At 37.8% G+C, this 26833-nt stretch overlaps 1 protein-coding gene across 1 annotated transcript in view; it reads left to right on the top strand.

The window, feature by feature from the left end:
• The window catches only part of LOC126471255 (titin-like), a 164014-nt gene that overhangs the window by 122453 nt on the left and 14728 nt on the right, over positions 1 to 26833 (top strand). The window contains exon 38 of the mRNA XM_050099374.1: positions 11137 to 11196. Coding sequence (XP_049955331.1) covers positions 11137 to 11196 — 60 coding nt within the window. The remainder of the gene's footprint in view (positions 1 to 11136; positions 11197 to 26833) is intronic.

Here is a 26833-nt window from a genome sequence, read left to right as displayed (position 1 = left end):
ATATTGACTCTGACAGTATGGGTATATTGGAGCAACACTTAAATAATTTGGCAGTTCAGAAGCTTCCTTTACCAGGATACAGATTTGCTGACTGTTTTTCAAGAAGTTCTTTGTGGAGTGGGGGAGTGGCCATGTACGTAAAGAATAGCATTCCATTTGAGTTCGTAGACATATCACAGCACTGCACTGAACAGGTATTTCAATGTCGTGCAGGGTTAGTTGAATTGAATGAAACTAAACTCCCAATTGTTGTTGTTTACAGGTCCCCTTCAGAGCATTTCTGGTCAAATTAGAGAGGGTTCTTGGTGCACTTTATAGGTGGTACCAAAAATTAGTTATATGTGGTGACTTCAATATTAGTTTTGTATGTGATTGTACAAGAAAAAGATGTTGGAAGATCTCCTAAACTCATATGACCTGATGCAGATTGTTTTCTTTCCAACCAGGGTGCATGGGAACAGCAGCACAGCCATAGATAATATTTTTACTCATTCTTCATTACTAGATGGGCCCTCTGGTAATAAAAGGGTGAATGGCCTTATACACTATGATGAACAAATTTTAACACTAAAAGGTTTTTGTACTCAAACAAATGTTATATATATGACTACAAACTGTGTAGAAAAGATAACCCAGTGGCAATAGAGAGTTTTTTAAACCTCATTAAGGAACAAGAGTGGCAGGATGTTTATAGTGCTGAGAACATATATGACAAATATAATGCTTTCCGTAACACATTTCTCATGTTCTTTGAGAGTTACTTTCAACTGGAACGTTCTAAACATGGTATTTCCAGTAAAAAGCAGCCTGGGTGGCTGACTAGTGGGATAACACAAAGTGGGAATTATATCAAAATGTTAAAAGCAGTCGCAATCAAGCTACAGTATCCCATTACAAACAGTATTGTAAGGTATTTTATTAGGAAGACAAAGAGTAGGTGATACACAAATAGAATAGCTAAGTCACAGTATAAAATTAAAACCATATGGTCAGTTGCGAAGGAAATGTCTGGTCAGCAGCCCGAGATCAATGATATAAAGTCAGTTCATAGTAAAGATATTTCTGTTACTGATAAGTCAGATATATGTACAGCATTTAACAATCATATTCTGAGAATTGCTGGTGAATTAAATAAAAACTTAGTTTCTACAGGGAATTATATAACTCTCTAGGAAAATGCTTTTCCAAGATTGATGTCTGAAACAGCCCTCTGTGGTACTAACGAGGGGGAGATTGAGTCAATAATTAAATCACTAATGACTATCATGGATATGATGGAGTGCCTAGCAGAATATTAAAGTACTGTGCTGCACATGTTAGTCCTGTACTTAGCCATATTTGTAATTGTTCCTTTAAGAATGGTCATTTTCCTTAACAATTAAACTTCTCAGTAGTAAAGCTGCTTTACAGAAAGGGAGAAAGGAGTAATGTAGACAATTTTAGACCTATTTCTATGCCATCAGTGTTTGCTAAAGTTATTGAAAAGGCTGTATGTGTAAGGATAATGGATCATGTTATTTCACATGATTTGCTATAAAATGTAGAGTTCGGCTTTAGAAGTGGTTTAACAACTGAAAATGCTATAGTCTCTTTTTTCTTTGAGGTACAGGAGGGATTAAATAAAAGGTTTTGAATGCTGGGCATCTTTTTGATTGCGTTGATCACAAAATATTGCTACAGAAGTTGGGCCATACACAGAGTAGCTCACAATGGGTTCACCTCATACTTTAAAAAGGTCATATTTCACAGTGTCGAGGATGGCTGTGATGTAGGGTCTGAGTGGGGCATGATCAAATGGATGGTGCCCCAAGGATCAGTGCTGGGGCCACTCCTGTTCCAGATTTACATAAATGATATGCCCTCTAGTATTACAGGTAATTCTAAAATATTTCTGTTTGCTGATGACACTAGCTTGGTAGTAAAGGATGTTGTGTGCAACATTGGCTCTGTTTCATATAGTGCAGTTCATGACATAAGTTCATAGATTGTAGAAAATAAACTAATGCTGAATTCTCAGCAAGGCTCAGTTTTTACAGTTTCTAACACACAGTTCAACAAAACATGACATTTTAATTTCACAGAATGGGCATACCATTAGTGAAACTGAATGGTTCAAATTTCTAGGTATTCAGATAGGTAGTAAACTGTCATGGAAAGCACACATACAGGATCTTGTTGAAAGACTTAATGCTGCCATTTTCACTATTCGAACGGTGTCTGAAGTAAGTAACAGTTGGACATGAAAAGTAGTCTACTTTGCTTATTTTAATTCGCTTATGTCATATGGTATTATATTTTGGGGTAAGTCTTCCCATTCTCAAAGGATATTTTTGGCTGAGAAACGGGCAGTTCGGGCTATAAGTGGTGTAAATTCATGAACCTCTTGTCGACCCCTGTTGTCTAGTCTGAGTATTCTGACATTGGCCTCTCAATATACAGGGCGAGTCACTAACTATTGCCACCGAGAATAACTCCGAAAGTATGATAGTAGCTGAAAAGTTTGTGGGTCAAAAGTTGTGTGGGACAACGGGGGCCATAAAATGACGTTGGTTTTTTGTTGCTAGGTGGGGTCGCTTCAGAGATATGAAGGTCAACTTTGGTTTTTTAAATAGGTTGCTATAGTTTCGTACTTATTTTCTGACAGCAGCTATCAAGACAAATTCAATGATGTGTAACAGTAAGGTCTTTGAAGGTCAACGAAGGTCACAAAGGTGGCATGAACGTCCATTTACAGAAGGTGTTCAAAGTGATGACCATTGGTATCAATGTAGTGCTGCAATCTTCTTATCATGGATTGAGTGGTATTCCTTATCACTTTGGCACTTATCGAAGCACATGCTCTGACAATTGTCTCTCGCATATTTGCAGGTGTAGTTGGAATGTCTTTATAAACAATATCTTTTATGAATCTCCACAAGAAAAAATCCAGAGGCATCAAGTCTGGCAAATGAGCCAAACATGACACATATTGTCCACGTCCAATCCAGTGATTTGGGAATTGTCTCTGCAACTCATTTCTAGCCATCACTGAAAAATGTGCTGGACACCCATCTTGTTGATACTACATTCTGTTCCTTGTTCCTAAACGTATTTCTTCCAATAACAGACCTAATGTTTCTTGCAGGAATGTGGTGTACTTCCTACCATTAAAATTTCCTCCAATGAAATAGGGGCCTATAATTCTGTCCACCAGAATCCCACACCATACATTCACCGCCCACGGGTTTTGGTGTGCAACTTGCCGCAGCCAACATGGATTTTCAGTTGCCCGGTAATGCATGTTATTCAAACTAACATTCCCATGGTTCATGAATGTAGCCTCATCAGTAAATAAAACCAAATTAATAAATGTGTCATCCCTCTGAAGTTCAGCCCACCAGTAGAATTCAATGCAACTCATACAATTCGTACCAGTTAATTCTTGGTGGAGACCAATATGGTAAGGATGATATTTATGGCAATGCAGAACATGAACAACACTACTGTGGCTCATGCCAGATTCCCTTGCAATTTGATGTGAACTAACACAAGGATCTGAAACCACAGAGGCAAGAGTACCAACTTCCATTTCCTTGTTAGTAACTTTCCTTTGCCGGATATGTTTCCGATGCATTAAAGATCCAGTTGTTCTCAATTTAGCATACACATATTTAAATGTGTGACATGTAGGGTCAGTACATTGAGGATATCTTTCAATGTATAAGTCTCTTGGTCTCACTGAATTTCGTTGGCATACTCCGTAAATGAGAAGCATATCGACTCATTCTTCGAAGGAATACATCGTTCATATTTGCTTGATTTGGTGATACTAGTCTTACCATTCCTATTAGTGCTGTATTGTGAAACCATCAAATGGTGTTTACATGTCAACGGTACGTTAGAGGGATTAGCCATATTCGGCAAATATTTACTATTTGAATGATATACAAGAGAGAATTGTCAGAGCATGTGCTTTGATAAGTGCCGAAGTCATGAGGAATACCACTCAATCTGTAAGAAGATTGCAGCACTGCATTGATATCAATGGTCATCACTCTGAACACCTTCTGTAAATGGACGTTCATGCCACCTTTTTGACCTTCATTGACCTCAAAGACCTTACTGTTACACATCATTGGATTTGTCTCAATAGCCACTATCAGAAAATAAGTACCAGACTATAGCTTCCCATTGGGGACTTCATATCTCTGATGCGAATCCACCTAGCAACACAAAAACAACATCATATTACGGTCCCCGTTGTCCCATGCAACATTCGTCCCACAAACTTTTCGTTGCTTCAGTCTGCATATATACATCATAGATGTTTGAGACTTGAAAGGTCTCCAGAACCATGCAGTTTCGTTTGATTAAAGAACCTATTCCTGGGTTTCAGGCAGGATCCTCCATTTTGTTCGATGCTGAGTTGCTATTCCAATACAGTTGGAAAGACTCTGCAATGCTGTTTGAGTTTAGGTGAAATGTCAAATGGGCTGAGGTGTGAATGGAAGCTTGGGCTGATGAGAGAGGTATGCTAGGGTAGAATATGCAGCTGTGCAAAGCCTCTTGCCAGGGTGGCATAGTGATTAGTGTGTTGCCTAGTGATCAGGAGACCCAGTTTTGAATCCTAGCCTTGGCACAAATTTTTGTTCATTGCTTCAGTATGCATATAAACATCATTGATATTTGAGACTTGAAAATGTCTCTGGAACCATATATTTTATTTGGATTTAAAATCAATTGAAAGACATAAAAATGTAGAAAATTATGTTGATTAATACCTCACCACCACAACCTGTTGTTATTCATGATGGATATGCATCTAGTATTGTACAAAGAAAGAAGTATTGCCTCAAAACCAATCAATATTTTCAGTGGAAATTTCATTTATTATTCTTTATATGGTGAACTTGGTTGTCATGCTTGAATTAACACCAAAGACAGTTACTTCTGCTTTATCGGTATAAGATGGGAAGTCATTTATATATACCAGCAAAGGAGTGTGCTCAGTATTAAACCCAGGGGCATCGTAATAACGATTTGACCTCAAAGATGATATCATGCTAAAGCTGTTTGTACAATTACCTGTTTTGAAAGAGTTAATCATCTGTAATGATCTTGACATTACAGGGACAATAAACATTAACCTTTCTTCCTTTTAATTGAATAAGATGCAAGCTAATTATGTCACAAAATTTTTCCTTCTCCAAACAAGTGTTGTTAATTGTACAAAGATCTTACACAGATAATAGGAATTCCAGTTTGTACCAATTTTTATTTAAATATTTTATTTTATGGCTAGTGAACTGGTAGGTAGAAAGCTTATATGAGCAGGATTTCTTGGATTCAAGTTGTGAGTGACTAAGAATATTATTTCTGCAGATATACTCAAGTATTCAATATTTTGCTTCTACCACTTACCTGCAATGATTCTTAGTGAATCCATGGAGATATTGGTTACTGGCACAGTCTTATATTGTTATTATTTATGTTGTAAATTTTGTCGATTAGGTACATGATTTACAGATAGCCAAAAGCTGTGCAGTAGACCCAAAACATCTCAGCCATGTTTGTGCCTGTTGAAAGCATGGTGCAATCTTTTATTGAGGCTTACAAAAAGTGAGATGTTTATCACTTTTTTTAAATATGAATACTCAAATGCCTTAATGCACATCAGAAATATTCCATAGTCTCAGCAGCATTGAAGTCACTGAAAAATATCATTTCATGGTTTAGAAAATGGTTGTGAGATGCAGTACAAAATTGCCTATTCCATAAGACAAACATTTAGACTTAACTGCACAATGTACTCCAATCTTGTCCACAAAAAATTTACATGCAGAACTTCCAGTTGCCCTGTGAGTTGCTGAACTACATATTGGATACTCGGAGTGGTTAATCTGTCCCACACATGTGGCACTGATTAATTTGTTCATTTCATTAGGGAGAGTCAGCAATATCAAGACTGGGCAAACATTAAAGAGAGACATGGACCCTTCATGGATATATACTCCTCCAGTTTTCAGAATAATTTTTGTTGCACATTTGTCTTAGGGAATGCGATAGCCAAAATAATCACAGGAACACCACACAAATAAAGCATTTTTGTGATCTCACAGGATCACGTTGAATGGGCCTGTGGAACTCCATATCTTCATTAGTGTTTGAAGGATATTGTTAATGGGCAGTGGTAGTGAGATAAAATACTGCAATCACATGTGTGACTTTTCAGGGGGGGGTGGGGGGGGGGCGGTGCAATAGAGTCAAAGTTCATCTTCATAGATGATAATGTACATCTGCATTCAAATTGGGTGGATGAATCTCTTTTAGGTGAAGATATCCAGTACATGAACTAGCCAAAAATGTGCCTAGAACTGAATGCTATAAAGCATTGGGGAGAAAAACTTCAGCATGGGCTCTTTCAGACCTCTACCCAACCCTTTCCCAAGACAGGGAATTAGTTGGATGGGTTGTTTGGGGGAAGAGACCAGACAGGAAGGTCATCAGTCTCATCGGATTAGAGAAGGATGGGGAAGGAAGTCAGCCGTGCCCTTTCAAAGGAACCATCCTGGCATTTGCCTGGAGTGATTTAGGGAAATCACGTAAAACCTATATCAGGATGTCCGGATGCGGGATTGAAGCATTGTCCTCCCGAATGCGAGTCCAGTGTGCTAGCCACTGCGCCACCTTGCTCGGTCAGGGAACTAGTATTAGAGTTCCTGGACCCCTTCTTAAAGAACATTCCCCATTGCTACAAAGCATGTGTGACAGCTAAGGCAGTCATATCCATTAGTGACTGTTTCATTTTTATGTAAGAGGTCTTCCAGATTTTTAAAAATTGTATATCTTTTGTTTCAGAACTTTTCTTCTTTTAATTGACCAATACATGATTTTCTTGAGTTAACTTGTGTTGGTGCAAGTTTTAACAGATTATTATTTGTGAATTATCTCATGTTCCATGTTCCTTTTTGTACAGCTAATCAACCAAAATAAAACACTTGGCACAGGTACTAAAGCTGTGTAATGAGTGACATGTAATATATTAGACTACAGTACAGTTGGTGAAATAACTTGCATTTCTTGCACCACTTCATAGCATTGTTAGAGTCCTGTGTGTGGAATTTTATGTTGATTTGCCCATTGTTACTACTTGAATAGAAGGATAGTGCTAGACATTCATCTGGAAATGAATGTGAGGTGAAAAATCTGTCCCACAGTAGGTGTTAGATACTGGTGCACAACATCTAACTTCCACTGTGGTTTTATTGGTGCTCGTTTTAATATTGCTAACACGACTTGAAGATTTCTGGTATAAAGAGGGTTACCCATGATATGTCATACATTTGTCCAGTGTATTTGAAATGGCTGTCAATAAAGACCTAACAGAGTTCATATCCCTTCACGGCCACAGGTCTCTGTACACCTGGTGGACAAACTCACTGAAGAGCCTTTCATGTGGATCCATTAATCCTTATTCCATGGTGGTCGAGGAATGTCAGTAACTCCCTCATATGGCCCTCAATTGTAGAGATATTAGAAGTGATTGAGACCAATTCGTTGCCAAAGACCAAGACTGAGACATTTGCATTACCAAATTTAACTCCATTTCTGAAAGCTCATTAATTTGTCACTAGTTTGGCACTGCTGTGTGCTTGACAAATCTTTGCCCGTCTTGATATCACCCTGTTTTTTGTTAACTAGCTCTGCGGCTTTGTATTTTGAAATGTCAGAAGTTGGCAGTATTTTGTAATTCTTTGTTCTTTCTGGATGTCAAATTAGCGAGTGCTAGTTGAAGAAACCAACAAATACACAGAGCAATGAGGTTCTAGTCCAGAACAGTAGTGACCAACAAAAAGTGAATAAATATATAGTTTTCTATTACTTGTAATTTTACAAATCATAATGAAGTTACTTTAATTGCAACAATATTGTTCATGCAACCAAATAATTTCTTCCATAGATTCAAACAACTGATAAGATTCTTACACTTTTACAATAATGAAACATATGATCCAGACAGACAGTTATCCCCATCTTAAACTGAACAAGCCATGGACTACACCTAATAAGCCATAGGAAAATGTGTGCAATTAAACACTCCTGAAAGAGATCTAATAATACATGAGTCTTTCCCTGAATATGAGTACCTTAGCATCAGATATGTTAGGTATAGGTGTACTACCTATTAGTGACAGATGAAAATTTGTGGGGGAGAAGGACTCAAACCTGGAGTTCTCACTTATCGTAAGCGATCACCTTAACCACTTCAGCTATCCATGCACACTTCCTGGACTAACTCAAACTTCCACTGTCTACATCCCCGTACCGTGGTCTACTACATTCTTCTCTTCATGCTTGCTGCTTTACTGTGTATTCCCACAACAGTGAAAATGAGACTATGAGGAATCAAGACCTCGATATTATCATATTGCGCCTGCATCAGCATGTAATATTTACTTGTATGTCTAGATGGACAGACATTAATGATGATTAACAACCGTCTGAAGTTAATTCAAAATAAATTTGCTGAATACAAATATCTTGGCATCAACTGCGTTAGGTACAAATGTACTATGTACTGGTCCAGAAGGCATGCATGGATGGCCAAAGTGGTTAAGGTGATCTGTCATAATAAGTCAGAAGTCCAGGTTTGAGTCCCACTCTGGCACAAATTTTCATATGTCACTAATAGATAACACCAACACAGATGTTGCCAACATATTGATTTCAAATTAATTTCAGAAGGCTGGTAATTGTCATTAATGTCTGTTCATTCAGATGCCCAAGTAATGATAAATAATAGTTCACTGCAATAATGCTGTGCATCAAGTACATTGTGTAGCTCAACACTTGTCATGTAATCATTTTCCAACTTGTTCCATTCATTGATGATTCATCTTCGATGAGGTGGATCGTCAGTGAATGGAACATGTCAAGCAAACATAATCATATATGCAGATGTGTATTCTACGTTATTTTGTGATTTTTAAGGCTTAACAATCATCTGTGAACACTATGTGTACAGACACAGCTATATGTACTAGGTGCTTTTTAATCGCAAATGTTTTATTTTTAACAAATCTTTACATAAAGTGCTACATTTTATCCACTATTATGACAACATGGTATGAGGTTCTCCCTCCCAGTGAACAAATTTTGTAACACATATTTTTGAAGACCATAAGAAGACAGTTATATCTGTTGAAACTGGTTGTCAGAAATAAGAATTTATGCAGTCTTGGCTGCAAAAAGTTGTTGTCAAGTAAAACAGATTTCCTCCTCTAATTTCTCAGCATGAAAAAAAAATCAGTTTAAAAAATCTTGTTTCATCTATTGGAAATAGCTGCAGAATTCATATATTCTTTACTATAAATGTTGTTGTAAAGAGAAGCCTTGCAACACAGACTGAAACTAAAAGAAGCAACCATTGTAAAGTCCTACAATAGTTTATGTTTCCCAGAAGCTAAACTCCAGCAAAAGCACCAACATCTTTTGTAATTGAGAAATAATTTTTTCAGCACTCATGGTGCCTATGGAAAGAAATGACATCAACTAGACAGTGTACAAAGAGCAGATGTGTGTTTGATACAAACTGATAGGACAAAATTAGGACAAAATGTTGAGAGAGCTGATATTATTGCATTGATTTCAATGTACCCTCTGCATTTTTATTTTTATCCCATTTAAATAAATGTATTCTACATGTTTAGTGTCATCTGTTCCCCCCCCCCCCCCCCCCCCCCCCCCTCCCCCGAGACTTGTCTTTTGATCAGTTATCAAGATACTTAATGGGGCCTTCTTAGGATAAATTTTCCAAGCCTTGTGTTTTGATCAGGTATCGAGATACTTAATGGGGCCTTCTTAGGATAAATTTTTTCATTAATTTTGGTAGCTATTATGTAGAACTCTGCAACAAAAATGTTCCGCAGTATGTATTAGCCAACTTGTGTCGCTACATGCTACACAAAAGCACAGTTAAAAAGTATGATCATTTTACAATGTATGATTGGAGAAATAGACCATGAAGGAGTTGTTATGTACAGTTTCTGTGAATCAGAATAAGTTTTCATCACTATGATGATACTGAGCTTAATTAGACCCGTCATGTATATTCAGTGTGAAACATCTATCAATACCAAATCAAATTGATCAGTACTTCTCAAATTACAAATTCCTCATCTTGAAGTCTATGTACCTCTGCTCTTTGAAGTTTTATAATCAGTACAATTGATGTATATGTTTGTGATGTTATGTTATAACTTCTATAAGTTTTTGTTTTCTTCTTTCATGCATTCTTATATCTTTGGTATATCCAGATATAAATTGTATTTCAATTTTGTTTTTCATGAGCTTTTTCTCCATTCAGTATTCTTTAAACACAATCTACCATCTAGAGTGTTATGAGACACATACTGTGCACTGCAATATCTTTCTGAATAGTCCTGTGACTATGCCACTGAAGATTATCTCAAAGTGGATTGTAATGTATGTTGCAACCTGTTGAACAATAAACAATCATTAAGTGTTTCAGTTGTTGAGTCAACTGTTAAATAGTAGTTTGTTTTTTATTGGTAACGTCAACTTGATCTAGATGTTTTGTGAAAGCAAAATTTGCAGATTTCTTTCCCAGCAAAAGAACAGTAAAAGTAAAGCAATGATCAAAGGTTGGTTTGAACACCATACTGCTTTAATAAGCCTGGTCCTATTGGATCCATGACTTCCTTAGACCTTTGACCTAATTTACCCAACAAGTTATAGGAGAACCTACAGTTTGATTTGCAGTCCAAACCTGCTTCCTGGTTTGACGAAGTTATTTATTAAATGATACCAATTTGCTTATTATGTTTGATGACAGTGTGAAGGGGAAAAATTGTGGCCAAATGATATGTGTTTGTGTACTTTCAGTTTGGTACTTGGCCCTTTTATGTTAATATACATTAGCTATCAGTATATGCATGTGATGAACCATTCTGTGTAGCTTTCAGCATAAAATATTTATCATTTATATATAATCTTATTAAAATGATCACTCAAAATAAATAAATACAGTGCAAAACCTGTCACAAAAATTAGTTACTTTTCTTCACATAATTATTATTATCATTATAATAAAACATTTTAATATTTGGTGTTTAATATTTTCTACTTTATCAAAAGATTTGCCTTCTGGAGAACAGCAGCAGGATCCTCTTCCTTCACATGAAGTCACTGTGCGAGGTTATTACAAATTTTCAAACATCTCTATGTTTTATGTATGTGGAATGGGTGTGTTTCCTAATTTTAAGTGTGCATTTGATAGCAGGCTTTTACACATCATTATGTTTGCAATTATTAAAGACTTGTCTTGTCACTATATCTCAATGTATTTTGTCTGTAGTGCATTACTTCTCTGTTGTGTCCATTTCCTTTCTGATAATACTGGTTAAAACATTTCTCAAAAATGTTTTCAGTGACATCTTTAGATTATCCCTGAATTTGTCTCCATAATATTCATACAGTTGGTCGAAATGTGGCTAACGCATCACAAAGTTCATATAGAATTTTCCGTTAGTCATTGCCTACTACCTTTCTAGTAATTCAGCTATTTACACACTTCTTTCTCTAAGTGTAAAAAATGTATAGCATCAACTCAAAGTAAATTGATTATATTTTGAGTACGGTAGCTTATGGTATGCCGAGTTGTTACTTTTGCTTTCAGTTCCTTTAATTTACATTTATATTGATCGATTATCTAAAAACAGGTTAAGTGGCATTGATATTTTTTTTTATTTTGCTTCCAGTAGTTTTTTTATTGATTATGGTTTGCAAATATTAGTGCATTTGGAACATAATTGCATTGGCTTTGTCAGATACCGTACTGTCAATCTATGTAATTCCTTCAGTGGAACTGGGAAACTATTTGCATGACTTTTGAATTTGTCATTATTGTGTCTGTGTTGCTTTGCACCAGTACCAATGTAAGTATAACACCACCAGTATTCACAAAAAAAGCATATTACATTTTTTAAATGTGTGCTGATTGATATTTTATCAATCTTACTAAAATAGATTTAACATATATTTAAGCTTGCCATGTTAACAGTATTATTCAAAATAGCGTTCTATAACAACAGAATCCATAAATATGCATTTATTTCCTAACAGTTGCAGTTCATAAGAATCACACTGCAGAGAAATCTTTCAACTGCTCATATCTCATGTTGAGTAACACTGAAATTATCATGTGGTTTTATAATATATGCTTTCATATGAATACTGAACACTACTACTAGATGTTCTTGCATAGGGTATGGGGGAACAGCACCACTGAGAAAATCGAGCTACTGGAGGTCCATGGCTTACAGTGCCATATGTATGTACTGAATCGGTGGAAACGTCAGTGACCACAAACATTTTAGCCAGACCTGGAGGCATTCTCAGATAGCCTGCTTGCAAAAAGCAGGAAATTCAGGCTCGAGTCCTGGTCAGGCACAAATTTTCAGTTGTCACAACCCATGCATTACATTGTATGTTCAGCATATCTGGATAGTTTACGCTGATATCGTGTCGTGCTTTTCATCTTCATTGATTTCATCCACACCAGTCCACTCATTTCCAGGCACTTTATTGAATTCAATTCATATCGATCCTTTGTGCAGGATAGGTGCTATTCCCACATACCACATGGGAGGAGTGTTCAGAACTCATAGGTGAAAACAACAGTGACAACAAATGTTTGAATCAGGCCTGGAATTATGTTCAGATAGTTTAATTGTCAAGGCAAGTGCATGTTTGAATCCCAGTCTGGCCCAAATTGCCAAGTGTCACAACGTATTCATTGCACTGCAAGTTCATCTTATCTGAATGATTTTAACTGATATCATTTCATGTCGTTGCATCTTCATTGATTTCATCCACAGTGGCCCATCCATTTGATCTCAGTGCATATAATTTGGTTCATTTACAACACCATTTTATTTCTGTTATCGGAGTTCACTTACTTTTTATTATTTGTGGAAAATCATGTTTTGCACACAGCTGTACTGTCACTTTCTTAAAGTAGAGATTATGATTTTTTTTTTTTTTTTTTTTTTTTTTTTTTTTTTTTTTTTTTTTTTTTTTTTTTTACACACACTCCGCATCTGTGAGGACTATTTCACTTGAGACCCGTGAAACATAGGTCAGAAAATTTGTTTTTCTTTGTAAATATTTATTGTATATTCTTATTTTCTGACATGTTCTGTATCCTGAAGGATCTCCTCACCATGGATCTATTGAAACAAAAAGTACATCTAATCTAATCTAGTTTTGTTCAGAAACCAACCACCCTCAAGTATAATGTGACATTATTAATCAATTGCATGACAAATCCTAACTATTAACATGTGGGGGCATGAAATGGTTTACACTGATGGCTCGATGGCTGATGGTCATGTTGGCTTTGCCTATGTTCATGGAGGTCATATATAATATCACTCCTTACCAGATGGCTGCAGTGTTTTCACTGCAGAGCTGGCGGCCATATCTCATGTTCTTGAGCACATCCGCTCATGCCCAGGCAAGTCATTTCTCCTGTGTACTGACTACTTGAGCAGCCTACAAGCTATCGACCACTGCTACCCTTGTCATCCTTTGGTAGTGACCATCCAGGAGTCCATCTATGCCCTGGAACGGTCCAGTTGTTCAGTGGTGTTTGTCTGGACCCTAGGTCATGTCGGAATGAACTTGCCGACAGGCTGGCCAAACAGGCTACGCGGAATCCACTTATGGAGATCGGTTTCTCTGAAACTGACCTGCGTTCAGTATTATGTCACAAGGTTTTGCGGCTTTGGGAGACAGAATGGCATAACCTCTGTATGCACAACAAGCTGCGTGTCATTAAGGAAATTATGAATTTGTGGAAGACCCCCATGCACGCCTCTGTAGTTCTCTGTCGGCTCTGCATTGGCCGTATGTAGCTGACGCATGGTTACCTCCTCTGTCGTGAGGACTCACTTCGGTGTTGCTCAGGAATGACGGTCATCCATCTCTTGCTGGACTGCCCACTTTTAGCTACTCTGTGGTGGACTTTTAACTTTCCCAGCACCCTACCTTGGGCGACAATGCCTCAACAGCAGTTTTAGTGTTACATTTTATTCGTGAGGTTGAGTTTTATCATTTGCTCTAAGTTTTAGCACATGTCCTTTGTCCCTGTGTGTCCTCCACTCTAGTGCTTTCAGGATGGATGTTTTAATGTGTTGCAGAGTGGCTGGCTTTTCCTTTTTATCCTCATGGTCAGCCAGCCATGGTAACCTGCTTACTTGTTTTAACCTCTTCTACCTGTATCTTGCATCTTTCTTGTCCCCTTTTGTCCATTTAAGTGTTTGTCGCCCTTCAGCCATTGTTGTGGTTTTTCCTTTCACTCTGTTTTGTGTTGTAAGTCTCATTGTCTTATTGTCACCCTTGTGGTATTGTTTTCTTCACAACAAGGGACCGATGACCTCGTAGTTTGGTCCCTTCCCCACTCTTTTAAACCAACCAACCAACTATTAACATGTGTCATGCCATAAACCAACATTACTCTTCTTAGTAGTTATGATTTGTCATGTATCTCAATAATGATGTCACATTACACTTGATGATGAGCCATTTCTGATAAAAACTGGTTGTTTAATAAAGTGACAATACAGCTATGTGCAAACCATTATTTTCAAAAATTCCTAGAAACTCTAAATTATCACCTCCTCAAAATAAAATAATGTTTTTATCATTTGTTTCATCACAATGGAAATTGCTTGTTGGATAAGATTCATTCAAAACAATTTTTTTACGTAAAATGAAGTAAGGGCTTGCCTTAGATTATAAACGTCTTGCCAAAACATTGAAACTGTGGTCACTAAAAGTTCAAGAGCAATAGATGAATATCACATTGAGTACATTTTGCAGGTAATAACTTGCAGCTCTTCAGGAACATTGTGAAATTCAACACCTTTTGAACATAAACCATGCTTGCACTTGATGTCACAGTGACAGTCAGAAATGTTCCCCTTGATTATACTGTCGTGTGTGTCAACAACATTAAACAGTATCAAGCCCCAGATCTATGATATTTTGGAAACTGGGGCAAAAACTTGATAGTGGGCCTCTCCCCCTCAAGTGTTTGAGTTAGGACATCAAGGAGGAAAAAAAAAAAGAAAAAAAAGATATGTTTGTTTCAAAAATATGTTCATGTAGTGCACATCTTTCAGAAGAGTTTGATATATAAAACATATATGCTCAAGGAAATGTTAAACATGTCATTCAGTCAAGCAAACTGCCATGCCTCTTCATACAACATTCTTCTGTGATATGCCACTGTATTTCCCTCTGTGGAATTGAGACAGCGGAAATTAAAATGTCCTATGGTGCCTCTCCTGCTCCCAGTCAGCTGGTTTGACATCCTACATCCCTAAAAAAACTCAGTTAATACTGAGTGGGATTATTTGTGACTGAGAGAATAAGAACTCTTCAGAAAATTTGCACTCTTTATTGCCTATTAGCTGATAACTTTCTCTTTTGTTTGATGTAAAATTAAATACAGGAAACATAAAACCAGTAAAGACAAGAGACAAGCAAGACACAATGAGTTCAAAAAGTAGTGGCCCGAAATTTTTATATAAATTTGGAATCATATTCTTCCATATAATTTGTGTGATTTACTCGTTTCTTCTCCTTCCTCATTCTAACAATCTTGTCACCAGTAATTGTGTAACTATTGCTGCCACTGTCAAAAATTATTCCCCTGTTAACGTCACTAACCCTGCCAGAATCACCAGTTCAGTTATCCTGCGTCTGTTCTCCGGTTAGGCTTTATTATATGTTCGTACAAGGCATTTTCCTCGCTATTCCAAGAACAGAACTTAAGTGGCTGCCAACCAGTGACTGTGCAACTGGCCATTAGTAGTGTAGTGATCTGGCAAAAATGTTCTTTCAAAATTTCATTTTCTCAGATACACCAAGAAGATAATATGTGATCGTTCTTTCTTGTTATTCCTATTAGTAATTTATTTCCACTTTGGTGGTTCGAATCTCTGGATTTTGCTAATAATTATAACAATGGTGGTCATTCGCACACCTAGTCAACCTGTTCAGGTTTTTTGGCTCAGCTCATACATCCCTGTCTCCTTTTGTCTGCGGGAAAGTTTTTTATTTCTAGATGCAACGGGCTTTCCTCTGGCAGAGACATCACATACACTATGGCAGAGACATCACATGCACTGTGCACGCATTCAAAAATCAACTTAGAATGTGTTCAAAAATGTTCAAAAACCAACTGAGACGCATTTCAAAATCATATGAATAATCGATAGACCGATGTGCGCTGAATGCTAGGCATTTTGTGAAACGAGGTTTTTTTTTTCTTCAAGAATATGAACTTGGTGCCCCCTGAAATTGCTGTATGGGGCAAATACACCAGTTTGTGCTGCATCAGGCCTGACACAAATTTAGGAGGTGCCCATGACTTTTTTCACCTCATTGTACATCTCTCTGGCTAAAGGGAATTATGCTGGAGACAAGTTATCAGTCTGATGGAACACCACTCATTTTTTGTTACCTCCAGCCATCCAGACTCCCAAAGATGCTTGGGCCATCTTCACAAAAGTAATACCTTAGCATACAGGGGAATGACACTGTGAGTTTTAGAGTTTACATCATGTCTCTCCTTGCATATAATTTGTGGGTTCATTTCCCCTAATTCCCACACGACCTCACATCCAGCAGAATGATATGACATTCCTATCTGAAAAAGGCGAACAGCGTCCGACTTTCCTGCTGGGAACAGCTGCCGAATCAGAGAAGGTGAGGAATTTTTGTGCCTTACGACATTTCATCTGATCGAGATTGTGTAAAGTTCAGCATAAAATACTGTATATTTCAAAATGGTAAAGAGCAGCAGTTAATCATCATTTCAGTTCTCGCTTTATTAGAGCAGATTCAGATTTTGGATGGTGACTAGCTATTATCAGTGCAGTATTTTGGAGTTGTTATACATGCCCAAGTACGTCTACACCTGTTGTTCAGGCTCTTGTCACAGTTCAATTAAACACCACTATATTTATTTGAGAGGCATACCATGAAGATACAGTTGAGGAAAACTGTGGAATAACCAATTGCGCCATCAGTGTACACTACCACAAGGTTGCAGTATTTACTTGAAATATTACAACATTTTGTCCTGTAAAGGTAATACAAATTACAGGATTTTATGTGCTCGGCCAATTAAAAATTAACCAAGACTTAGTAATAACCAAGGTGATTTTTTTACAATTTTGTATGAAGATGAGGATATTCTTGTCTGCCAGCCTCAGTTCAGTCAGCTGTATTATCACAAACTCCAAATGGGTATACAGATATTCAGTCATAATCAATTGTAGTGAAGCAGTAGCTCACCGTATGCTAGCGGTGACTCTCCAGCCTCTGTACAAAGACTGAGTAAGAGTCTGGCCCTGAAAGCCCCAGTAGCTAATCTGATGCTGTCATGTTACACTGAAGTGACCATGTTAGGGTATGAAACCCTCACTGATCAGTGTACATGGTGTTCAAAAAGTGTCCAATAAGCTTTCAGCAGATAGTACTGGTCAAAACTAGGAAAAGATACCATAAACATATGTCCAGAAACAAACATTGGTTGAGCAATGGCAATTCCATCCTATGATGGGTATGTTTGTGGACACTGCAGGGGTTGCTCACTGTGGTTACCACTCTTCTGACACACCTCTGAGTCCTCTTTCTGGAACAGTAAAAACAACTTAGATTTTGTAATACAGATATGACAGATGTCCCTGTAAATGTGAACATTATCGACGGATGTGCGAGACACTAATGCCCTAAAATGTCTCCGTTGCCAGAAATATAAGTGCTTAAGATCAGGTGAACTGGTAGACCGTGCTATTAGATGATGCTGTCATATGAGGTGTAGAAAATGGGTTGACATGTCACTGTGCATAAACCACATCCAAAGTAACGTTCTACGATAGTGCCTGTAATCTGTTGCACAGGAATTAGTGATTTGCTTAATAAAGTGTGAGGCCCTAAAAGTCAGTCAGCCACCATTAATGCCTACACATTGACCTTAAAGTGAACCTTTTGCTAGTTTCTGTGATCACTCCAGGAATTGAAAAGCTACTCACATGTGTTTATTTCAGTCATATATTTTTTCACTCTGCACAAATCCTACACTATCCATAAATAAAGTGCAAGCTGTGAACTCTGGATTTTCAGCAGCCCATTTTAGAATTCATTGACTTTGGGGTATTGTGGCTTAAGAACTAGCATACACACAGATAACATAACTGCCCATAAGAACTGAATGTGCAGGAGCATGGTTTATGTCTTCAGTAACTACAATTCTTTGCACAGTTGTTTCAAGATTATCTTCTATTCGTTACAACACACACTACTGCATATATGATGTGCAATCTGTGCTAGGTGTAACATGATTGCTGCAGATGATCCCATGTTTGAAAGCCATTGGAACACACTGTTGAACATCTTTTTTTCCAGATGAAATGCAGCATCAAGGATGTCATTTGGCATACACAACACGTGCCTGTTGATTAATGTCGTCGGCTAAACCATTACAGAATATCATGTCTGCCATTTCGTATGTGGAACAATAGGACTCTATTTCACTGTTTACATTGTCCATACTCTTCAGGACTCCTGACTAGCACAACCTTCAAATGACATTTACAGAACAGCTGATGTGGGAGACACTTATAAGTGTTTTGTCTCACAACAGCATCACAGTCAAGGACTAAGTACAGAGACTAACATAATAGCCTTCATCTCAAAATGATTTGTTTCTCTACATATGTTTATAGGACTTCTTTTCTACTTTTGAACAGTATTATCTCCTGTAAGAATATAGGAGACCTTTTTTTTTCGCCCTGTGTAGCACAGCTATAATCTAATTGGGATCAAGTAAAACTACTGTAAAATTGTTAGAGATACCATCTACTTGTCCCAAATTTCTTTCCATGCAGACATTTTAGAATATTCAAGGCTCTGTAACATCTTACCTTTATATCTGGCAACCGTGTCCTTTCCCATCAAAAATTTCTCGAACAGTTTAAAATATGATATCTCACAACTGTATCAGATGTAGATTTTTTTAAAAAAAAAGGAAGAGTCTAGTTAAACAAAACATGTACAATCTAAATCTGGACGGCCAGATGGAGAAAACTCCATTCTCCTAAATATGATGCCAGTGTCTTAACAATGGTACTGTCTCATTTGGTTGGTCCCTATTGTACAACTTTGTTTTGATTACGCACAATTTGCACAAGACGACATTTAGTATAAAACATAGTTTTGCGCTTTATAGCTGCACACACTAGTGACTGCTGGACCATGAATGTGCTGAAATGCCCCATGCACTAACTGCAGCCTGTTTGGAAGCATGTAAATGTGCAACTATGTCCATGCACATCTTCATGTCCTCCTCTTAGTCAGCCTGAAAAATAGAGTCAGCATCCCCCCCCCCCCCCCCCCAAGAGGAGTGAGAAGCTGAGCTTAGGTAAATGACAAGCCATTACTATTATCCAGTATAGATCTTGGCACATGATTTTCTGTTGAAACCATTACAGTATTGTAATGTGACAAGCTGTTGGAGTTATCCCTTTTCATTATTAACAACCTCTACACTAAGTCCTCTGAGTAATCTTTAATTGTATAGTATGCATTATGAAGTATGTTTTAGGTGCTTTTTTTAAATAGGTGTATATTAATAATCCTTTTCATCTCCTTTTGCAGTTTATTATACAATTTTATTCCCTGATAGAAAATGTTGTTTTGAATTTCTTGTTTGTTTTTCCCTGGCAAATACAATCCAAACTGCCTCTTGTTCCATGATTACATACAGAATTACATACTTATGTTTCCCCTGACGTGTTCAACAGAACAGTATATGTACTCAGCTGGCATAGTAAGAATACCTAGTTTTTGTGGAATGCATTGCCTATCAAAAATAGTGAAGCACACAGAAAACATGGTCTTATGTCAATGTAACTTCCTACATCTACTTCTACACAACAACAACAATGTGACAGGTAGAAAGACTACAAGAGAACATTGTCATTTGTGTTTAGCATTGTTACCAGGCCTGGTAAGGTATATAAGGGACATGAAAAGTGTCAAATGTTGAGTGATCACTGTGAAGGACTGGGAGATGCTGTATGCTCAAGGAGAAAGCATTAGTAGCACCTGACAGAGTTGGAATGGAGGCATCATTGTGAGTCTCCATTTGGCAGCCTGGTTGAATCATACAGTATCCAGAGTTAGGGGGCATTCAACTGTGACAGTGGCCCAGTGTTTGACTGTACAGGAATGTGAGGGCAGGTATAATCGATGTCAATGTTTCAGACCACAATGAGAGAGCATTGCTGTAGAGTGCACTGAGCACACCATAACCCCTTCACATTTGTGACTGTATCTGAAAGAGTAATGGACTTTTTGCAACAGTCTGTGTCATCCTGCACAATTGGTTAGAGATAAGCAGTAGTCACACTGAGTAATTACTACCCTGCACATAGCCTGCCATTAACACTGCATCACAGATGACTGTGCTTGGAGGAATGCTGACAATGGCATCTCTTTGTTTTCACCAATGAATCACTGTTCTGCACTACCCCAGATGACCATCATCAGTAAGTGTGGTCATGACCTGGAGAGAGGTCTCATTGTTCCAATGTTTTGGAGAATAAGTGCAGTGGTCTTCCTGACCTCATAGTGTGGAGAACCACAAGTGTGACATTAGGTCATGGCTGGTAGGTATTGAGGAAACTCTAATGGCACAACACTACATCATGGACATCCTGAGTCCTCACATGTTACTCATGTGCAATGGTATCATGATGCAATTCTTCAACAGTACAATGCTTTTCCACACATGATGTGTCATTGAACTGTCTGCATGAAGTTACGGAGTAAATTAACTAGATTGTTAAGATTTTTTTTTTTCTGAAGTGCTGGGACAGTGACCTCATTCTGGCGTTTGTCAGAGTGACAACTTCAATACAGTCAGTAAAGTTTGGCCTCATGTTAGTGAAATCACTGGACGTAGACGTTTTTTGACACTCCATAGTCAATTTTACAGAGAATGTTTTGGACTATGTGCTGCTGTCATTACTTTGGAAAGGCTTCAACTTCACACCTACACCTATAACCTTGCCTTTAATTGATTTCAGTAGTGCTGTTGAAGAATCTGTTAGATCTCTTCTCAAAGAAATAATGTATGAAACATGTTGCACACTTGTGAGATCTCCATCTCAGAAGAGTAATATTTTGTCCCTGGAAAGGGCCACACTATGCAAGTTATGGGAACACCCATCACATGGTGGTCCTTCCAGCAGATAAGGGAAATGCCGCTGTGCTGTTGCCATGTGACATCTATGACCAGAAGATTTACAGCTTGTTGAGTGAACCAACATACAAGATGTAATGGTGGCGAGGGTGGTTGCCTCCTGCACCAATGGATACAATGGGATTTCCAGGATGGCTAGATATGAGGATTCTCTGCTGAAGAAGGATGAGGTGTGCAGCAGAAAAATAACTGATCAAATGTACAACAACTTAGTTAGTTTACAATCATTGGCATGGAACTGCAAGTAACAGTGGAGGACGAGGTGAATATCACAACGTTTCCCAGTGCATCAGTCCTCAGCTGCTGACTGTGCACCCTGCTACTGCTACTGCAGCTTTGCCAAATTCTTGGGTTCCCCATTTCGGTAAGGTGTGGCTGACAGCAGTTGCTACAAGAAAGTCTGGCTGCATCACACACCAGTGCCCAAAGTGTAGAGATCGTCTGTTGATACTCTGACAAGACAGTGGACGGCTGGAACTTCACACCATGCTCCTGGCATGGCATTGAAGTGTGAGGCTGCCATGGTATCCAGATGCCTAGGTAGTAGGCAGCAGCTGATATTCTGGCAGTGGTAGATGTGTGTGCATCAGCACAGTGCTGAGCAATACAGCAATTATCTAACTGCCCAGCTGCTCAAGTGATACAACACTAGTTTGGGTGGGCTTAAATGTAGCTAGTCCCCACTGACTTTGCAGTTGTGGCAGCTTCTATGTGTCATGCTGAATTATCTTGACTAGAGGCAATGACTTATCATAACCAGCATTGGGTCGGTCTGTAGTACTTCCTGGTGAGCGGCATGGTTTTCTCATATGGTAGGTTGTGACACAGAGGAGGTGTTGGTCTACTCAGCATATGGGTTGCTGACTGACATTTTGGTGACTCAAGTGTGGTCTGATTACTGTCCTGGTGCTCCGTCTGTGGCTCCAAGGCCCACTATGTTAACTTTTTTCCTCTATGGAAAAATCTGCCTTTGGATTCTGCTGAAACAGACACTGGTTTATTTACAATTATTTATACTACACATTTACACCTTCACTCATGGTGTGACTTTATCCTTAGCACTATTTATACTTTCTGTCCAACTTCACCAGCACATGATCCTATACAGAGGTCTTTGTTCATGGTTCACTTTGTCCTTCATTAAACTGCTCCTTGTTGGTGCTGTTATGACTGGTTTGACCTTGTAGGTTGAAGGTTCACAGGGTCTTGATTTGTGCTACTTTGCACTTGAAGTAGTAGTATATGATTCCTATTACTGCTAAAATCACACAGGCACCTGAGGTTGAGGGTCCTATAGTTACTAGTAGTAAATAATATTCAGTACAGTACTTTTGTATGTGGTCTAAAAGGTGTCGGTAGATATGTGTCAGTTTTGTGTAGCTAACATTTGATTTAAGTAGGTAAGTAGAGTCACGATTGATGTGTGATTTAGGTAAGTGAGGTTTTCCACAAGTACAATTTTGGTGGTCAGGTACATAAATCAGTGTCTGGGTTATATTCAGGGTGGTAGTTCCTGTTATGGTGGCAGGTAATTCGAATGTCAGTCCAGATGTACCACATTGATTACCATTGATGAACATCCTACAGCTTTGTAGTTCTATTCACTGTGTGCTGCTTTGTCAATCTTGCTCATAAAAAGTACAAATAATAGCTGTGTAGTGTGCTACGGAGAATAGCCAGTGTAGATCTACTCATCAGAAAAACTCTGATTAGTCTGTCATTACTTCCTTTGGACATTCTATCCCAGATTTCTGGTGGTGAAACAAGGTAAACTCACATGACCTGGAAATGGTACATACCTGTTTTGCAGGGCAGATGATGATTCGCCTGGCTTGGTGGTGTAGTAATTCCTGCAGAGGGAGCAGGGCATGGGATTGTCCATTCGGGGTCACCAATAGTATTTCGTGCACTTTCAATTGTACAAATTTTTGTAGGGCTTTCCGCACTATGTGTGGAGGACATAATACTCAAACCCATAGTCCTTACAAGTTAACAGTATTTGAATATGAATTTTCAAGCAGTGCCTACTTGTGTACTGGTAACTGTGGCCATATGGTAGTAGACTTATAAAATTTCTTCCTCTACTGCTGTTAGTAGCTCTAAAGGAGTGGGTACATCCATTTGTTTTTCTGTAATCCTTCCAGGAATTAATCTGGTGGTAGCAATATTAGTATTAAAAGCCTGCAGTGCTATCAGTGGATGCATCAGCAATACTGTCTACAAGGTTGTGGAAAAATTTTGCAGTCACTATCAGCGTATCTACATTATCCATACATTAGCATTGTGGTGAAGGCCCACAGCTGTGTAGTATTGTTTACTATGCATTTTTCCAGACTGGTGAGCTGAGTAATATGTAATTCTACTGTTTCCTGGTTCCCATCCACCTCTGCCTGTACTTCTGCTGTCTTGTTAATCTTACCTAGGTCCCCCCACATTGGCTGTTCTGAAAACTATTTCAAGATCCAACCATGTGTGTTTAGCCAATGTCTCTCTCTCTCTCTCTTCTTCTTTTTTGTGTGTGTGTGTGTGTGTGTGTGTGTGTGTGTGTGTGTGTGTGTGTGTGTGTGTGTGTGTACTCTCATGAGACTAACTCTGTAGTCTGATGTAGCTGCCTCTGTGGTCATGCAAAAGCTGACCACCACAACTGATACTCTCCCTACATATAACTGAAACTTGCCCGGGTGGGTATTGTGCATTGTAATTTGTCAAATGAGTTTTCTAACCACCAAATTGGTTGTGTATTGTGCATTTTAATTTGTCAAATGTGTTTTGTAACCACTGAATTCCATTCTCCAGTTGAGAAATGTTGCAATCTAACCTTAGGGTCCACATTGGCCTGACATCACGTCCAGCTGCCATGTAAACAAGACACCACTTGTTAGAGGATGTAATTTGAGGGCTTCTACCACCCTGCAACAGCATTGTCGATTTAGTATAACTAAGTTCCCAATGTTCATTTTCCTTTTCACCCGGAGCCTGATACCTGGTGCTGGAACTGCTTCTTCTTATCCTGGGGTAAAATCATGTGTCCTAAAGGAAGGGGAAAGCCTGTTGTTAGTTTATTATTCTTGCTCATGTTCTAAGTGTGTAGCAATGTGTCAGGATAACTTCAGGACTGTCTTCTTTTTCTTGCCTAATCTTTTCCTTCTTCCTTTCTCCCAGATATTCCCCCCCCTCTTCTAAAGAGACTTGGGACAATGGATGCAGCACCTCTATGGTTCCCTTAAAAGGATGAATATGACTGATATACACTACTGTGGGGCTAGATGAAAGTTGCAATTTGATGTTAACAGGTGATGTCATTCCAATCACCTGATACGGTCCAAGTTAAAGTGTCACAAACTTTCTTGTCTTTCCTTTTGGTATATACAAGTTTGTCATCATTACCCATTTGCTCACATGATACTTGGATAACACTACTTTCTTATTACAGGTTGTGTCTTGCCATGTGAAAGCTTTGGTGCTCATTTTTTTCACCTGTCACCAAATAGTTTTTAACCTTTTACAGACGTTTTATACTGACATAATATCACTTTCTGGGGGAAGCTTTCAGAACTCAAAAGGGGAATTTCAATTTTGTGGAATTTCAAATTATATATTCCTGTGATGTATGGAAGTAGGGCATTGAAGTCATTGTGATTTAAGTTGTAGTAGTTTAACATTTTTGCAGTTGTGCGATGGATTTTCTCCATTTGATTGTTTACCTGTTGGTGGAAAGCATTGGTTCAAAGTTTCTTAATGTGCAATAGTAGGCATAAGTGGTTCATTAAATCAGACATAAAATTTGTCCCTTGGTCAGTTATTATTGTTTCAGACAATCTGAATTTTCCAGGACAGAAAGGAGGTCAGCCTCAGTTGTAATATCATCTGTATTTTTTATTGCAGATCTGGGTTTCAGCTAACAGAGCAGTTATCGTCAGTGCATCATAATAATCATGTAGACTCAATATAATTATAATTACATATATTCAAATATAACTTAATCACATGCAAGCACTGGGGTTAAACTAAGACACATGTAGGAATTCCCCAGTTAAGGAAAGGAGAAAAATAATTTTTCAGTATTGTAGGTATCTAAGATTAAGACCTATTGAAAGTGAAATTTAAATATGTTTATAATTGGTGTGTTCATTACTAATACATTTTTTCTGATTAGCAATTTCAGTTGAAATATATAGTTTCACACTTAATTCCATCATTCACAAATAAATTTTTCCCTCTATTGCCATAGGCAGAAGTATGAACAGGATACTCATGACTGAACACACTGTAACAGAAAGTGGAACCATGTTATGTGACCTTTTTACTGTGTTTGTCATGTAGCATCTAACTGAAATCACCTATCAGAAGAATTTATAATGCAAATTTGTGAATAAATTCAAAGAGCATAACATTTCCATCACATACTTGTTGTTGGTACAGCACTAACCACATTGCCCATGGATTCTCTCAGTGGAATGAGAATCTTGCATATTGTTGATTATCATGGAAAGAAAATCTATTTCTTATATAGATTTTTGTTGTGTGATCAGGATGGATAGGTCCCAAATCTGGAGCAATTACTGCATGATACAACATGGCTTCAACCAGCCCCAGAGGCAATAAACAGCTGCCTTGTAGCTGTACAGCATTGAATGAATTTAGATGTTCTGTTATGAGATAATATACTATAATAGATATTTTTTGTACATGTACGATTTTTAATTATATCTGTCCCTGAAAGTCCACCATGATCATACTGGGAGAATTGACTTCGGCATTCACAGAATAAAGTACAATGTAAACAACATTTTCTGTAGTTGTGCATAACACTTTCCAATAATTAAGTGACAAAAGAGATGGAATACATTTATAAATTCAGTTGACCTTTACCATTCAAAAGCATTCCTTTCACAACGTTGTATGAACAGAAAGGTGGAGCAGAAGGCTTTGTTTGCAATTGTTAAAATTCCAGGTACCCGCGCAGGGAATTTCACTTATACCAACTGCCTTCTAGTGTTGTAATGCACACAATTTCAACTTTTCACAGGTGTAACAAGATATATTTTCCCTTTTTCATCAACACAAGACAGAAAATAAACATCCAAATTTCCACTGTATCATTGTGTATACACAGTGTTCATTCAGAAGCATATGCTTAGATATTTTTACAAGAAATTCTTCTGAAAAATTGAATATCAAAGATATTAGGGTCATATCAGAGATATTAGGATCATAACAAATTTTATCAGATTTAGCTGTACAAAAGATATTATTTTTAAGTAATTTCAAAATTATCTGTCCTCTGTCACTTAACTCTTTACTGTTACTTCACTGTGAATCTAAATATAATAATGTTTTATGATGGATTACACTTCAGTATCTCATCATGGGCAATGAGAATATCTCATTTTCAGTGCATAAAAGTGATGGTTCTGGCCACTTTCCTCAAACAAATTTAGAAGTGTATTTAATATCTTTGCATATTTGCATGATAAATATAAAATACATATT

Source organism: Schistocerca serialis, chromosome 3, assembly GCF_023864345.2.
Source record: "Schistocerca serialis cubense isolate TAMUIC-IGC-003099 chromosome 3, iqSchSeri2.2, whole genome shotgun sequence".
Lineage (NCBI taxonomy): Eukaryota > Metazoa > Arthropoda > Insecta > Orthoptera > Acrididae > Schistocerca > Schistocerca serialis.
The sequence above is the reverse complement of the archived record's forward strand: the minus strand, read 5'-3'. Positions and strand labels throughout refer to the sequence as shown.